Source organism: Hakea prostrata, chromosome 4 (genome assembly GCF_041222555.1).
Source record: "Hakea prostrata isolate BN-2017 chromosome 4, UWA_Hpros_2, whole genome shotgun sequence".
NCBI lineage: Eukaryota > Viridiplantae > Streptophyta > Magnoliopsida > Proteales > Proteaceae > Hakea > Hakea prostrata.
The window spans coordinates 26,114,410-26,131,419 of NC_142603.1; the positions used below are offsets into that span (position 1 = coordinate 26,114,410).

At 38.8% G+C, this 17,010-nt stretch overlaps 1 protein-coding gene across 1 annotated transcript in view; it reads left to right on the forward strand.

Moving 5' to 3' along the window:
* Window positions 1-14,765, forward strand: part of LOC149018609 (proteasome subunit alpha type-5) — a 35,985-nt gene extending 21,220 nt beyond the window's left edge. The window contains exons 5-10 of the mRNA XM_089152786.1: window positions 650-763; window positions 842-943; window positions 1,816-1,874; window positions 6,639-6,741; window positions 14,000-14,065; window positions 14,168-14,765. Coding sequence (XP_089008912.1) covers window positions 650-763; window positions 842-943; window positions 1,816-1,874; window positions 6,639-6,741; window positions 14,000-14,065; window positions 14,168-14,260 — 537 coding nt within the window. The 3' untranslated portion in view covers window positions 14,261-14,765. The remainder of the gene's footprint in view (window positions 1-649; window positions 764-841; window positions 944-1,815; window positions 1,875-6,638; window positions 6,742-13,999; window positions 14,066-14,167) is intronic.
* Window positions 14,766-17,010: the final 2,245 nt, after the last annotated feature.

Consider the following 17,010-nt stretch of genomic DNA (forward strand, 5'->3'; position numbering starts at 1 on the left):
AAGTCTGATATCTCTGAACGTCTTTTCTGGTTCTGATTTATTTACTGACACTGAACAGCTTCTTAACTTGTTCGTCTTGTCATGCTGAATTTTTGCTTTAGGTTCTGTTTCACTACTAGAGCTGAACTTTTTTTTGACCCATGATCTGTTGATCAATTCTGCAGCTTTCTAGTTTTCTTACTTCCATTTTGTATGATATCCATAAATTTTCTTGTTTATATCGCTTTCGCAAACCTGCTAATCTGTTGCGCTGATTGGTTGGAGCAACCTACGAGAATTTTATGCATATTAATTTTAATTTGGTTTGAGTTTCTTTCTTTTCTTTTATCTGGTTTCTGTTTCTTTACCTGTGGTCCTATGGCAAGCTAATTTACCGCTGGAATTCCGTGATTTAGGTTTCACTGCATTAGTATCTGAAATTTTTTAACTTTTAATTGATTGATTTTCCATTTGGATAGAAGTCATAGAATTTTCTTCTTAATGATCTATCAGGATGTTTGTAGTTATATTCTGTTTTTGAACGCACAACAATGCCTAACCATTTTGTGGGCTCTGTTGTTCTTAGCTGTATTTAGTATTGGTATCTATGAGAATGCTATTTGATTGCAACTTATGTTAGTGCATGCATTTGTTTGTAATTCTGTTTCAGGAGCCTAGCAGTGTGGAGAAAATCATGGAAATTGATGAGCACATAGGATGTGCAATGAGTGGATTGATTGCTGATGCTCGTACACTTGTTGAACATGCACGTGTTGAAACTCAGGTGATGCTGTTATTTACCTTTTACTCTTCAAGTACTGTAGGATTTACTGAATGCTGATTCTCTGATTTTCTTTATCAGAATCACAGATTTTCATATGGTGAACCAATGACAGTTGAGTCAACCACACAAGCTCTATGTGATCTTGCCCTACGTTTTGGTGAAGGCGACGAAGAGTCCATGGTTATAATTGCTTCACTTTCTTGTTTATAATTATATTTCATCAATTCCTGGTGTATTTTGTTTAAAAAATGAAGCTATTTATTATGTTCTATTGTTAACCTTTCAGTTTTATTTTGGTCGAAAGCTTTGGTTGTTAATTTGTGATTTGAGTAGCATGGTTTAGGCTTATTAAGGCTCAAGGATTTGTGCCTTTTGAGAAGCCCTTGGTTTGATCTTGAGGGCTTTTCTGCTACTAAAAGAGTAGACAATTGAACACTCCAACTTATCTTCTCAAGTCTTCTCCCAGCACTCCATTGTCCATATTGCTGTTGTTTGTTGATAAGTTTGGCTTCTACCATGCAGTATTGGAGACTCTGTTCTCTGTGAAGTGTAAACCATTATTGAGCTCATAACATACTTTTGGTTCAACTTCCCTTTATGTTGATTTGTACAATAGATGTCATATTTTTCCACAAAATACTCTATGAGGATGGTAGTGACTGTTTTTGGAGAAGTTAATCGTTTAACAGAGTTAAAGTCTAAAGTGCTTTGGTTTTTATTAGAAAAAAAAGCTAGTGGTCTGATGGTCCATTGGCCCAACCATTGGAGCTGGACAATCCGCTGACTCGTAAAAAGTGCTCGAGGGCTTGACAGCGTGAGAACCCTCCAATAATGACGATATAATGACCTGGAAAACATTGCTCTGCTATTATCTGTCCTTAAATGTAACTCAGGCTCACTGTATGAGTGGCTGTGGGGTTGATTTTGTATATCTAGCTAAATGGACCATGTTTTCTGAATATCTTTCTAGCTTTTAGAATTTCTAAAGAATGCGTTTATTTCTCTTTGTTTTTAATGCTAATGTCTGAATGGTTATCTTTCCTTTCGTACAGTCTCGGCCTTTTGGCGTATCTCTTCTTATCGCTGGTCATGATGAGAATGGGCCTAGCTTGTAAGTATTTAGTTTTCTGAACTTTATGTAAAAAATAGCTACTGTTTTTGCTAGCCACAATACCCTTTGGATGCTTATGTTCTTATTAAGGTTCTTTGGATGCTTATGTTCTTCATTGTAAATTTATTTAACCTCTGAAAGAATTATGGTCTTTCTTCTTTTCATGTCCAATAATAGTCCTACAGTTCACAGATATTTATTTTTGTTAAAAATTGTAAATTAATTTCTATTTAATTGTTATGCTTTACTTTCCTGATCAAGTAAATCAAGTTATAAGAGATATTCTAACAACCTAAGAGTTCAGTGTTTCGAAACCCAGGAGACACAAGAATCACAAGGATTAGGAATGAACAAAAGTAACAGAAAACTAAGATAAATTACTAGGCCGGAATCTGGTCAGAGTATCTGATATTGACAATTCCAATGGTCAGATTTTCAACAACAATGGCATTCTAGTAGGATAAGGAAAGTTGAAAAATTGTGGATCTGATCAGGGTTTCAGATACCAGGCATAGTTTGAAAGACAGATTTTTTTACCAAAAAGAAAGACAGATTTTTCAGAATGAATAGTCAATATCTTGTTTTACCAGTGTGCAAACTCAGGAAGCTTGAAGATGAGTGTAAAACCTTGAGTAAAATTTCAGCCCATTTGGAGCTGACATGTGGCAGTTATTAAGGACCTTGATGGTTGAGGGTCTTTTGAGGTCTCTTCCCCGTAAAATGAAACAGGCCTCAAGGAGTTCCTAAATTGATCTGAATGGCTAGACTAATTGACCATAACAAGAAGAAAACCCAACTTGATTTCAAGGGACCAGCATAAAGAAATTCATAAATTTGTAGAACAGAAATTAAGCAGGTTGAATCAGTGATAGGAGTTGATCCACTCACCTTATTAAGTAAAATTGGATAATAAATTTACCTGTGAACTTAGTGAAAAAGTATTGTAGAGACCAACATGTAGTGAATGCCCTTACAAATTAACTATAAATCATTGAGGATAAATCCTTTTTTCTTCCCCCAGAACTACACGGTAAGCATTTAAAAAGAAAAAAAGTACATGTTTACAAATATACAGGCCACAGCTTGAACCTTTGAATCTGAGCACTTGAGAGAACTTCACCTACTTTATTAAACTACTAAAAATAGAATCCAACCGTTATAAGGTCTACTAACACTTCTAGTTAACTTTTTTTCTAGACCAAATAAGGGCCGACTTTGAAGACCAATTAATAAATAAAGGGAAAATGACATTTACCTCCCTTCTTACATAGACTAATGCCTTTCACCTCTCCTCCGGCTAGAAAATGCCATTTAACATCCTTCTTTACCAAGAAAACTTTGCAACTGTACCGAGCCTGTTAGTTTTGCTGTTAAAGTCATCCCAAAAGACAAATTTATCCATCATGTAATCCTTCCCCCCGTCCCCCCCCCCCCCCCCCCCAAAAAAAAAAAAATGAAAAAAGAAAAAAGAAAAAAACAAACACACAGAGAAAAGTAGAATATACATCTATGATCTGTCCTTAATCTCAAAGAGGTGGTGGGCGTAAGAATACCTATATAGCGCCCAGACCTTCACCCATCTTCTTACTTTCTCAAAAGCAGAACCTCCCACCACCACTTCCTCTGCCCTTGGCCTTCTGAAAGGAGGATTTGATAAGAGAAAGTGAAGCAATTAAACTTTAAGCATAAAGATTAATGGTTATTTGGCTAAACCATGAGGAACATGTCGTGTTCTAAGTTGTGAAAGCTATTAAAGGAGAGAAACCCTGAGTGTAAGAGTGTGGACCAAAAAGGCAAACTGAAGGTTACTTTACTGTTCAAGACTAAAAATTTGGAAAACCCAGTTGAAACAGAACTGAGATTTTGGAAAAAAATTATATGATATCCCACTATCCCAGTTACAGTGATTTCTAGATCTTGATGGTTTAAGAGAGTCATGATGGTTGAAAGGAAAAGCAAGATTCATTTATATGTGAGAAACATAAGAATCCAGGTGAAACTCACTTAGAAGAATAAAATAATCAAGTCAGCTATGAACTTCAATGTGAGAGGTCAAAGTAAAAAGCGCTGCTTTTGAGGTCTTTGATTGGCAGCAGCAACTTTTCTGTACATAGGGGAGAGCATATGATGCAGTCATACTAGGGGTATAATAGGGTTGAATTGGCCATTGCTTTTTGATTGACCCTAACCTTGAATAACCTAGCCTGATGTTGACCATGATTGACCCTTCAAGTTTGGGCTAGGCCAGGTCATACACTCAACCTTGACCTTTGATACTGATCCTGACTCTAATGTGACCACAAAAAAAGTAGAACAAAGCATAATTTTATATTGTTGCCCCACATTTACCAAAAATGTCCCACATAGGTTGTATCGCTGGGCTAAGCCATGACCCTAGTATAGCCACGCTCACCAACCCTTAGGGCCAAAATATTAAGTCCAAACCTTGTACGAGCTCAAGGCATGTTGGGCCATCAAAGCTGAATTTGCACCCCTACGTTAAACCATGCCAAATTGCCAATGCCATAAACAAATGATGAAAAGAGAGTGCTCATAGGATCTCCCTTTATTTTTGTATCTCAAGTTCTTGGATCTCCCTTGCAAAGGATTGGACTGTGAAAGTTAGAATGAGAGAGGAGAAGGTTTTGATTGGGTAAGGGGGTAAGGTGAAGCTAGGAGGGATTGGTAGCACACTACATGGTGGGTGTCCATTTTTGAGGGGTTTTTTTTTTTTTTTTTTTTGTGTGTGTTTTGGGGGAGGGGGGGGGGGTGCTAAAAGAAGGTATATTTGTCTTTTGGGACGACATAATAGCAAAACTAACAAATTGGGTATAGTTGCAATGTCTTTGGGTAAGAGGGGAGGTAAATGGCATTTTCTAGTTAAGAGGGGAGGTAAAAGGCATTAATATAGGTTAGAGGGGAGGTGAATATCATTTTCCCTAAATTTGAGGAAATAATAGTGTAGTGGTAAGAAACTAGCCCGGGTACCCCCTTGGTCAGGCTAGCGTATACCACCCCCGTCGGGGAAGATATGAAGAACCCCTATTGGGGAAGACCCTTATTGGAGAAGACATGAGGAATCCGTGTCGGGGAAGGTGTGAAAAACCCTTGTTGGGGTAGATACGAAGAACCCCTATTGGGTAGATGCGCAAGAACACCGTTGGGGTAAGCACGAAGAATTCCTATTAGGATATATGTGAAGAATCCTCTTCTGGGGGACAAGTATTCCAAACTTGAAGAACCACATTTGGAGAAGCCTCTGAAGAGAGATTAAATCAAAAGGGCCGGTTATGGAAGTACCGCCCCGTACGCCCATAGTGAAGCATGGGGGAGTGATCGGAGTAACAACTCCATTAAAGTCCGTTAGGGGAACCGCCAAGGAATGGGAACGTGCTTCCTAAGGAAACTCATGCCACTTCTCACTAAGTGGGCGAAATCCACGGAGTGTCCGCCTAGAGGTAACCTCTATATAAACTCAACTCATGAGACTCGCAAAGGATGACGAACTATCTATTTTTATTGCTTACGCTCTAAGAACCCCTCTTAGAGCCTTCAATTGTTGTGTCTAGACTAACTTGATCGTCGGAGGCGGTTCCCCAACATAACCCAAGTCAGGCTGCTCTAACTTTCATTGGGAGTGCAGGTCTTACTCCTACTTGGGTAATGTTGAAGAAGCTCCTAAGAGGTCATCCTACTCCTCGTGTAGCGCCAAGAAGTTCTGGACACAACAAATAGAAAATGGCCTAGGACTTTATGCATAGTTCAAGATCTCAGTTTTGGAGCCAACTTGGTTATGAAATGTAGTTGCAGCTATTGTTGAGATATCAAGATATTCCCAAGATACCAAGATATTTCCAGGATACCGAGAGATTACCAGGTTATGAACTCGTAGTCCATCTTATCTCGGAATCCCAAAGAATGAAATATTCTGAGATCTGGATCTATGCTGGGATGGAGCTTCTTTGTTCTGCATCAGTTGCTTTATGAGTACCAGACCATCTGCGGATCCCCATGGAGACCCTTGTGAGGCTTGTCTAGGGTTCAGGTTAATTCTTCTTGTTTCTGTGAACCTTGATGGGCTTAGCTGATTTGTTTCATCACGAATAGGCTCATGAGCATATTACTTTTGGGTTTAAGAGGCTGAACACTGGTTGTTTGGTTATAAATTCATTATTTATTTCCCATCTGATAAATGAATGGTACCGATTGATGGTAATCAAACAACACTTTCGTGCTTTTAGCTTTAGAGCATTAAGTTTTACCAATGAGATTGACACTCCATAATCTTTGGTCTGTGACCTGGGATCAATCCCCAGGTGCATTGAGGGCTAGACTGAGCATATTGCAATTGCTATTTTATTGACTTTGTTTCGGGTATTTTGATGTATCACACTTACACTGTGCCTCAATGAGTTGAAAGTGTGGAAAATAGTTTGTTCTGCTGGGTTATTGACCTTGGTTACCAGGAATGCTGGGATTTGCTAAAGCACAAGTAGCTGGGGAAATTTGGAAATGGGAGTCATTAACAGCTAGACGCTCCCTCCTTCCTCATCTCTCCCCCACTCCTACCCCCGTTCCAATAAAATAAAATTAAAAGCTCCACACAACCTAAAAAAGAAAACCACTTGAGCCTCAAAGCTGGAGAGTTCTCAATTAAATATGGCTGCAACTTTCTGTTTCTATTTGAAATACATCCTGACAACTATAATGGTAGCTTTGGTAGTCGGGAGATGGTAGCTTTATAGGCTTCGCTGTAATATGCAGGTACTATACGGATCCATCAGGAACATTCTGGCAGTGCAATGCAAAAGCTATCGGTTCAGGTTCTGAAGGAGCAGACAGCTCCTTGCAGGAGCAATATAACAAGGTAGCCATTACTTTTTCTTTATCTACTGGATATATGATTCTACGTTTATTTAATGTACAGAGTGTATCTGGTTATTAATACTAAATTCCTGATTTTCTGAATGGGTGATAAAGCTCTATTTCTTAAATGTTGATCAAATATGAAGGTGGTGGTAATCAGGTGATGTAAGAAGGGACCCCCGCATATTTGGACCCAAAACCCAGACCCAAAAGGCCCAATCCAAGGCTGGCCAAGTACCTCAGGGGTATTTTGGTCATTTTCCAGCTCTTTTGGGGCTCAAAAAGGGTCTGGTTGGAACCCCCTCGATCTTTATTATTTTTTATTTGGATTAGTACTTTGTGAGTTCTGATAGAGTTCTAGTTAGTGTTGAAGTCCCAATTGGAATCCATTTTAAAGTGAGATTCCTTTTGAATAATTTAGCTTTTAATATTGAGATTTTTTTTAATTCCTTTTTGTGGTTGTTTATTGAGTTGTAACGGGGATCCTAATCTCTAAAGGATTCCCTAGTTGAGTCAAGTTAGGTTTCCTTATTTGAGTCCAGGTCTTTTTCCTCCAATTTTGAGGCTATAAATGACCCACTCTATTATGTTGAGTTGAATTGATGAATGAAAATTATTATTTGGAGGCAAACAAGGTCGTGGTCTTCTTGGGAGGGCCGCTATGGATTTAGAAGAGTTCTTTAATTTCAGCTAGTAGTCTTCAAGTTCCAGCAGTCTTCTTCAACTACGGCAGCTCCATAACCTAATCCAAGTAAGTACAGCAACTACAGCGCCTCCCTTACCCTGCAACTTCATCATGTACCCACCCCCACTCTTCTTTCTCCCAGTGCAGCCTACCAAGATCCCTCCCCAACCCCCTTTTCCACCTTGCAGCAGCAAGAAACCCCTCCCCCAGCCTTAAGGCAGCATCCCCTATCCTCGCCTTATCTTCTCTTCTTGCAGCAGCTCCTCCACACCTCATTTCTGCTTTTTCCTTTTCTTGAAACCTGCAGCAAAACCTGCAGCAGAGAGAGAAGAAAGAAAGAAGGGAGAATCAAGATTCTTGAAAGACTCTTGGATTCTTTCAAGAATTCAGCAAGAATCAACTAGAGCACCCCTCCTTTGCCGCGAGATTCCCTACCCCTTGCCTCCCAATCGCAAATCTCAATCCCTCCCTTCCATATCCTATATACTTCCCATTCCTTCCCATAGCTATATACCAAGGATCCCATGCATTTTCCATCCCGTCCTAGGGTACCTTTGGTATTGCAAAACCCTATCTGGTTCCAAATCCATTCTCATCTTAATTGTTAAAACCCTAAATCATCCCAAACCCCTTCCAAGACCAAGTTAAACAATATATATCTTATCTCCCTAAACCAAATCCATTCCCAACTGTATTTGTTAAAACCCTAACTTCCCAAAATCAAACCAAATCATCCCAAATCCGTCCAAACCATCCCATAAACAAACACAACCTTATTATTAAGTCCTAATTTGTGCTGGTTCTAATTAAAGAGGATCTTGAAAGGGTAACATATAGTTGCTAGCAGATGTGGAGAGCATTCCCTCTTGGCCCATGGTTATGACGTGTCTTGAATTAAAATTTTGCTGAGTATGCAGGTTAGCCCTGCAAAAATGGATTGTGGAATCTGGATGGTATTGGAAAATAAGTAAATGGATTGGCAATTATGTATTCTATAGTTAGGGTTAAAAAAAATGCATGATCAGCTTAAAATTCTAGTCGGTCCTTTTTTTGGGGTTTGTTGGGCCCCCCGGGGGGGGGTTAGGTAAAAAGAAATGGAAAGATCAGTTTAGTTCTATACATAGTACGGAACTTCGTCTCGTTTCAGGTCAAAACACTTGAAATTTCAAAATTTTGCCAAAACATGGTGTAGATTTGTACCATGTTTTGATTCCCTGTTTCGAGGAGTTTTAGGTTTTTTCTTTGGCATGTTTTTCGGTGTGTAGCCTAATTTGAGGCCAATAAACACAATGGAAGTGTTATTTTTGCCTAAAACTTAACAAAAGTGGTGTTCTTGATCAGCACATGTTTGGCTGTATGGAGGTGAAACTAGAAATCGAAAACATGCATTTTCACAAATGTAAAAATATGGATGACATAGTTTTTAATTAAAATGCAACAACAAATACAATAATCAGTATAAGAACAAGTAGAATTTAATATACAAGTAGTAGTGTAGAATTTAACTCGGTTAAAAATTACAATGAATGATGTATAACAATAAATGAATGAATTGTGATGAATGATGAATAATATACAAAAGTCCATGAGAACAAATATACACAATGAATGAGGCCTAGTCTAATGCGCCTACACCTAATGGCTTAAGCCGTTGTTCCCATTTCCTCACTGACCCATAATGCAAAAGGTACGCCGTTAGGGTGAGTGCACCCTAAAAGTTGTGTCAAGCTAGATCCATCCCCCGAGCCATGGAGCAATACTCTCGAGTGCTGGACATAAGTAGGCTATGACATGATACAGATAAAGTTATCCATATAGTCCGTCACTGCCCTTTATAGGTAGCATCATCAACATAAAGTAGATATCCTAACCTATGGAATGTGTCGTACGCCCATGGATTATAACCCGGTCACAAACTGGCATAACTGGTTATGCGGGTCTTGATGGATATCCAAAGATGGAGTTCACAAATGATGCACTTGATTCATCTCCATACCCATAAGCAGACATACTACTGGAGTCAATAGATGAACTACCATATGCTCCACCATATCCATAAGCCGTGTTTGGTACAACCCCTTGGAATTTTGAAATTTCCGAAAATTCCCAAAATTTCGGTGAAATATTGTAAGTTTCGATTTCAATTGGCATTTTATTCCGGCCAGCTAGAAATTTCCAAAATTACTCCAAAATTTACTACTGTGGTTCTTTAATGCTCCCCTGGTGGCCCTTTGAGTGTAAGTACAAGTCCTTTAGAAATTACCAAATGAAATGCAGATTCATTGCTAGTTGAGATGACATATTTCCATGTGCAAATGCTTTGATGGCATAGGTAGCCAATGCCTATTTTTATTATTGTTGTTATAATAATAAGATGGAAAAATTTCTGTCACAGATTTCTACTATATTAACTCAAATTCCCCCATCAAAAGTGTCACCTCTAATTCCCCAACAAAGTGATTCTTATCTCTTTGTCTCCCCTTTTATCTTGAAATAGCCAAGAGTTACCCCTTAATTGACCTGTTAACTAGTTCCCATTATTGGTAACTCCATTCTTCCTCTGTGGATTATATGGCCGGTCAAGCCCTCAGCTGCTCCCCCACCAACAGGTCACCCTCTGCATCCACCCCTCCACTCCAAAATTCATCACCCCACCGTTACACCTTCGCATGCAACCCATCTGGACCTTGCTTCCCCTCCCCTTACTTGCCCAAAACCACCATGTGATCTTTTTCTCTCTATCACAGTATCACCAAGCCTCTTCTGCTAACCCATGACCCTACCGCACTCCAACTCTGCTGCAATCCTCATGACTACCCCATACTGCAAGTATGTCAAAGCTACGACATTAATGGAGCTGTAACTTTTCTGCTATATTGTTAAAAAGACCTGGTGATTGAAGATCTTATGAATAAATTAAATTATATGTTACAGCTGTCCAAGTGATATCAAATTCTGTCCTTGGCAGGATTTTAAGGCTCGTTGCTGGCATTGTATGCCTTCTACATTGCACTAGTAGGTTCAGGGTCTATATTGGATGGTAACCATTAGATATTTCTGTAAGAATTAATGTCTTATTCACTTCACCGGTATGTCAAGGCTACATAATGAATTGGTGTGCTTAACAATTGGGAAGCAGGACAATAATCTCATTTGAAAGAATGCTTTCTTGAGTATTTGAAGGACTGTATGGAGACAAAATGTGCAAAGACTATGAGTAAATAGCATCATTCTTTGCTTTTGTACTTGGAATTATTTTTTCCATTTGTCACTTCAATTTTGATGTGGTCTTTGAAATTTCTATGTATAAAACCTGAAAATTTTAAATGGTCATTACAAATACTACATAAAAATTAGGGATTACTGGTTTGTATTCTCTGGTGGGGAGGGGGGAATGAAAGACTTAGATAAAAATAAACAGAATGGATTGTTATTTTATTAGACCAACCAACAAGTGGTGCAACAGAAAAACTTGTAAGCTTGGTTTTCGAGAAGTCTCCCTTTGATGGAGCTCTGATTTGATTTTCTTCTGCAAGAACGTCAAAGTTACTGGCTAAACTGCTGTGCTTTCCAAATTCCAAACCATCCCTTGACCTTGGACATCTTGAACAATTGTTGATGTTAAGTGGGTGGAGAAGTCCTAGTGCATTGCATTATAGCAGGAGACCTTTTGTCAAATGAAATTCCTATCCCAATTTGGGAAAGTTGCTATATAAGAATGACATAGAATCTATGGCCTACTGGGATATTATGCCTCACCTGTACCATGGCTTCACTCCCTTATTTGCTACAATGAATTGGGTACTGGACTAAAATCACTGAATTAGCTGTTGAATTCCCCCTTTTTTTCTTAATATATTTGGAGTTGGGGGGGGGGGGGGGTTGGGAGAGTGGGTTGATGGGTGTGTGAAATCACAGGTCAGAACTGTCATCTTTTTTGGTTTTCAATACAATTGGGTCCAAACTCCAAACATCAAGTAGATAATTCAGTTGCATCAGGGGTAGGTTGGGGTTGCAATTGGAAGAAGAGAGGGCTTGGGGAGCAAGAGGGAGGTGATGACTCACAGTGGGGTGAGGGTTGGGGTCTTGGGATCTGCAAGGATGGACATGAGGGATAGGGTTGGGGTGGGGATGGAGGCTGGAGCTGGGGAGGCATGTTTGGATGCATATTCATCAGAGGGAGAATGACTGTTGATGCAGACCTGTTAATGATGTAGATCAAATGCCCATACCTACTCATAGGAAGAAGCCCCAAAACCTGTGCCCAGCAAGGCTGTGGAATGCGAATGCTGTGAGATGCAGCCAGGTCTAAGGATGTGGCAAGTTTTTGTTGGTTTAATGGAGCATCATCTACAGCAGCCCCACTCCAAATAGAAGCATGAATAAAGAAGGAACAAGACCAGAACACTGTTTATGTGAACAGTATCACAGCCAATGCTTGCCTTATTTGTAATACTTTCTAGAAGATTCTGTGGACCGATCAAGTGTAGAAAGTTTCAACCATAAGATGTCATTAGTTTAGTTTCTGTCGTTAGTGTAGAAAATCCTAGGTAGTTTCTAAGTTCATTTTGTTACTATTTTAGGAGTCGATAATTTTGATGCTTATAGGAAGTTTCTATTTAGTTGCTTAGTATGTGTTTTGTAATGTTTCCCTCTGGAGAGACCAGTTCTTATGCAAATCCATTTTTTAATGTTTATGTGCTAAAAGACATTTCTTTGCATGGAAATGGGCGTTTGATAAATCCGTTCTGAAAATATTTCCAAAATGCTATTAGAATAAGTTGGTGTTTGATAAACTCATTCTAAGGTTTCATTTTGGACTAATTTCATCACTTCCGATTCGGTTCTTCGGTAAAAACATTTTTTTGATGTTCTGCAAAAGACGTTCTTTAGAACACTTCTCTGATCGGTCCGTTCTTAAATAACAGAAGAAAGAACTGTTTTAACAAATGCCTTTAACCTGTTATCCATTCCCAAAGAACAGAAGAATGCCAAAAATGTTTTTTAAGAATGTTACCAAATGCGCCTTTAGCTTTTATTTAGTAGCTTCTATTGTTGGGACTTTCTATTTCATGTAAAGCTTTAGTCAATAAGTAGGCCTTTATATTGCAATAGAACAAAGACTTGGAGAAATTGTGTGGCATAATAGTCTCAGTTATGGAGTAACATCCATGTTCAATGGCTGAGGTAGCCATGGGTGAGAGACCCAAGGCTAAGATAAGCCCATTCCCATTCCTCCTTTCTTCTATCTGTCTTCTTCTATCTTTCCCTTCCCTGCTTGATATTCCTTGCTGCTCTTACTGTTTGTATCTGCAACAGTTGATGAAGAACTCATTCTGAAGACTAGTTGTTGCTGTTCTTGCGATTCATTCTTGCTGCTTCAACATGTGAAGATCATAAATCTGCAACCCTTGGTCAGAATTTGGAGGGTTTTTCTTATCTCTTTTTTTTACTCCACTCGACCCCAATTTCATCCCTTACTGTTGGCAGTGATAGAATCTTCCCCTATAAGATCAGTAGGCAGTACGAATCATGATGTTGGGTGAAGTGGTTCTGCTTTACTATGACTTTTTTGTTCACAAATTTTGGTTATTGTTGTTCAACCTTTTGAGGTAGATATAATTTCACAAACTAAAGTACTGCTCCTTTATCTATACTCCTCCCCTCTGTCCCTCTTGGCTCTGGTTCACAGACTTCCTGGCCAGTGGCAGTGCCTTGTTTCACCTTGTGTTCATTCCCACACACCCTCTTATACCCCCCCCCCCCTTCTGTTTGCCCCCCTTTCATCCCCACTTCAAACTCCACAGAACTGTTCTCTCAACTGTGAATCCTAGAGTCCACTTCCTTGCTATTTCCCCACTGCCCATCCTCCCCATCCTTAATCTTGCCTCCTGCTCTCCAAGGTTTCCAATTTGTAATGGTTTCTTTTCCTTATCTTGTTGCTCCTTTGCAATTCCTTCTGTAAGTAAAAAGAGATGATCTACTGACTGTATTGTGATTTCAGTGTCTAACTAATGTGAATCCCATGAAATCATCTTGAGAACTCCTTAAGAGGCCAGTTGCTTCTTCAGAATGGAGGCTGGACCTTGTTTTGGCTTCTCATGTTGGATCCCCATGATCAGAGTTGCCTCCTGTTTGATGTTTGGGAGCTCCCAGAAGAAGGGAAAGGGAGAAGGTAGGGCCTGGCCCCCGGGGGGGGGGGGGTTGTTGTGGGGTTCTGTTGAGATAGCAGGGTACGACATCCTTGGGGATTGGCAGTGAAGGAGGTATGAGGGAAGCTGAGAGAGAGAGGGAGGGAGGGAGGGCCAGATGGAGGAGGAAGGCTGAGTTAGAGCAACATTCTATCAGAGGTGAATCTATGGATTCTGCCCCTCTTCAGTTCACCAAAATAAATAGAGGATAAGTGATGGTAAACTGCATCACTCATCTTAGTGATACATATAAGAACCCTATATAATGATTGACTGAAGTCCATTTCCACGTCCAAGGTTGGGTTTTCCATCCCTGTACTTGTATTTTCTGGTGATGATAATTGGAGGAACAGTGACAATTGTCATTGGTGGTGGGTGTGCAGGACTTGACGCTTCAGGAAGCTGAAACTGTTGCGCTTTCGATACTGAAGCAAGTAATGGAAGAAAAGGTATGGATTTCCAATTGATTGCTATTTTAGCTAAATTCCTGTTCCTAATTCCATTCACATGGTTTGTACCAATCCATATGAATATTTCAAATTTGGTGTCAGGTCACCCCAAATAACGTTGATATTGCGAAGGTTGCCCCCACTTATCATCTTTATTCACCAGCGGAGGTTGAGGCTGTTATCAGTCGTCTATAAAGAGAGAAACCTCATCATCCTTGTATTCCCTGGATTTTTTTGTTTTCCCTTCTTAGCAATTCCATCTGTTTATACATTGCTTTATTTCAGAGATGTCCATTTCTTGTGTGTTGGGGATTCTAACTTTGAAACTTGTGCTTGTATTCTGAACTGATTTGTTAGTCTATACTTCAACATAACAAATTTTTGTGACATTTTAAAGTCATCTGGTTCCTTTTTGGAGTAGAATGCAACTAAAGGAAACCCTAGCTTGTCGCTGAAGGGGAAAAGAAAAAGAGAAGGAAACCCCAACTCTGCTGTTAGTTTGTTTTGCTTTGCTTCAAATAAAAACAGGTTTTGGCCGGAAGTTTTTGCATTACATGGTTTCTAACTGGTGGTCCTTTGAGGTGATTGATTATTCATTTTAAGGAGTAAGAATGCTACCCAGTGATGCGCTAGGTAAATGACCAGCTTACATAATATAAAGCTAGAGGTTCTCATATGCTTGGGACATGTGTTTATGCATGGTCGATTGGGTATTGTTCCATTCCCCTTCAATTTATTAGATTTTTTTTTGTTGGGTAGAAATTTATTGGAGTTCATTCACAAATAAAGTTGCCATTTGATCTATATTATCATATAAACATCTTAATATCGTTTGGTATATGCTATGGTATGGTATTTGTACGGATAGAACCTCTGTTCATTTGCTTATGTTCACTTCAAATGATTTCATTTTTATATGTACATATCCATGTGTGTCATAATTTTTTTTGGGGTCAACGCTGTGTATCATTGTAGGTTAGGGAATACTTCCCCTTTGTTTGCAGGTGGATGGATTGGATTCAGACGGTTGGATTCTTAACAAGTATCCAACCTCGAAGTAAGATATTACTTTAGTAACGGTGATTAATAGTGTAAGTTCTATTTTAATTAATTTATTAAATACTTAGATAATCTTAGGAATCAGAAGATCAATCTGAGGTAAATATCTGACTTCGGTAGAATAGCCTGTGGCAAAAACTGCCTCTTGTCAAAACCACTTGTGGTAAAATTGTTTGTTAGCAAAACCACCTATGGCAAAACAATAAAACTAAAGAGGAGATACTTACCTCATGGAACTTCTAAATGGTTTGGTTGCAGGATCTGCTTGCCAACGTAGAGTTGCTTGATTGGCAAAGACCAACAAAACTTAGTGAAGAGGTTGTGGGTTTGACGCTTACTAATGGTATATGTAATATTCACATCTCTTATATATAAAAAATATCTTCTCACTTTGAGATTGCACACGTGTCAAGAATCCAACCGTGTGTGGATAGAGGATTGAGATTCATAAAAAAAATTACTAATTTCAATATTGATTTTGCTAAATGGATATGTAACACGTTGAATGTGAATTTTTGATAGATTGACGATCTTTATCATTTTCTCTTGGATAAATTATATGATCCTTTGAATTTGCAATCAATTACATCTACTACCCTTAAAAAGGAAATTAATTATAAATATTTTCTTACCGGAACAATCATCATTTGGCTTTACTACTTAACAGTAAAGGGCCAATGGCTGTAATAATTTTTTGGGGTGGAAGGAGGGCACTTCTGTAAGGCCTTTTCTTCGCTTGGTGAGTCATCCAAAAGCATTGGGGGGTATTTGTAATTGACTTTTTTTTAGGGGTAGTAGATATAATTGAATGCAAATTTAGGAGGTTTGTATGTAATTTGTCATTCCTCACTCTTCTAGTTTCCCCCCTCCCCCCATCATTTTATGCTCTTCATTCGTCTCTCCATCACATTTCGGAAGAGTATGGATCCTCTACCTATATCAAGTGAAAAAATTTCAATCCACATGATTGGATCATTAACTTGTGTCTAATTTTTTTTGATGTTGAATAACCTTTATATTATTTTAGTTAAAATAGCAATTACAAAGTTTTGTTGTATCTATTACAACCAAGTTCTTGTGATAGTCTAAGGCAGATTCATCTGCTATATGACTAAACCATTTTTGGAGCGTTGGCGAGCTGCAGCCACAGAGCCTACTGTTTTTAACATTACATATTATTTTTACCAAAATTGGAACATATGCTATAGGCCAGCTGTTGTGATGCCTTGATGATATTAGGTTGATCACCTATTGCTCTTCGCACCATATTTCATCCAGTGAAATTTTCCTTTTGTTTGCTTGGTCCATACCATCATTGATCCCAACAAGTTTAGCCTCTTCAATTTTCCCTTTCCCTATGCCTCCGGTGCTAATATATTGCAGTTTTCCTTTCGCAAAAAGACCAACGCTCCATCCTGCACTGTTTAAGTTTGAGTTATGTACCCCTGCACATATCAAGATAGAGGAATGACCTATGTTAGTCCAACTCTTATAAAAGCAAGTATTTGGTTTATTGGAAATTACAAAAGTCTCTCTAATTAATGGCTTATGCATCTGTGAGGCACATAGATTTAGATCTTTGATCCACTTGGATGTGTTAATTAACACTTTGGTTGGATTGGGGTTGACTTTCTTAAAGACTTTGTTATTTCTTTCTTTCTAGACAAAATAGCATGTTATTATAAAAATCGATGCCATCCACAGCTGATTTTCTTTCTTTATTCTAGGGTCAAGAAGAAAAGAACTGCAAAGATCCATAATAGAACCCTGTACCAGTCTTTTAGTTCTTAGTCCCAGGGTCCTGTAGCCCATGTCTAATTAACAAGCAAAACCGTTGGATTTCAATCCACTTTTATTTAGATTTTTTACATGTTTGAAAATTTTCT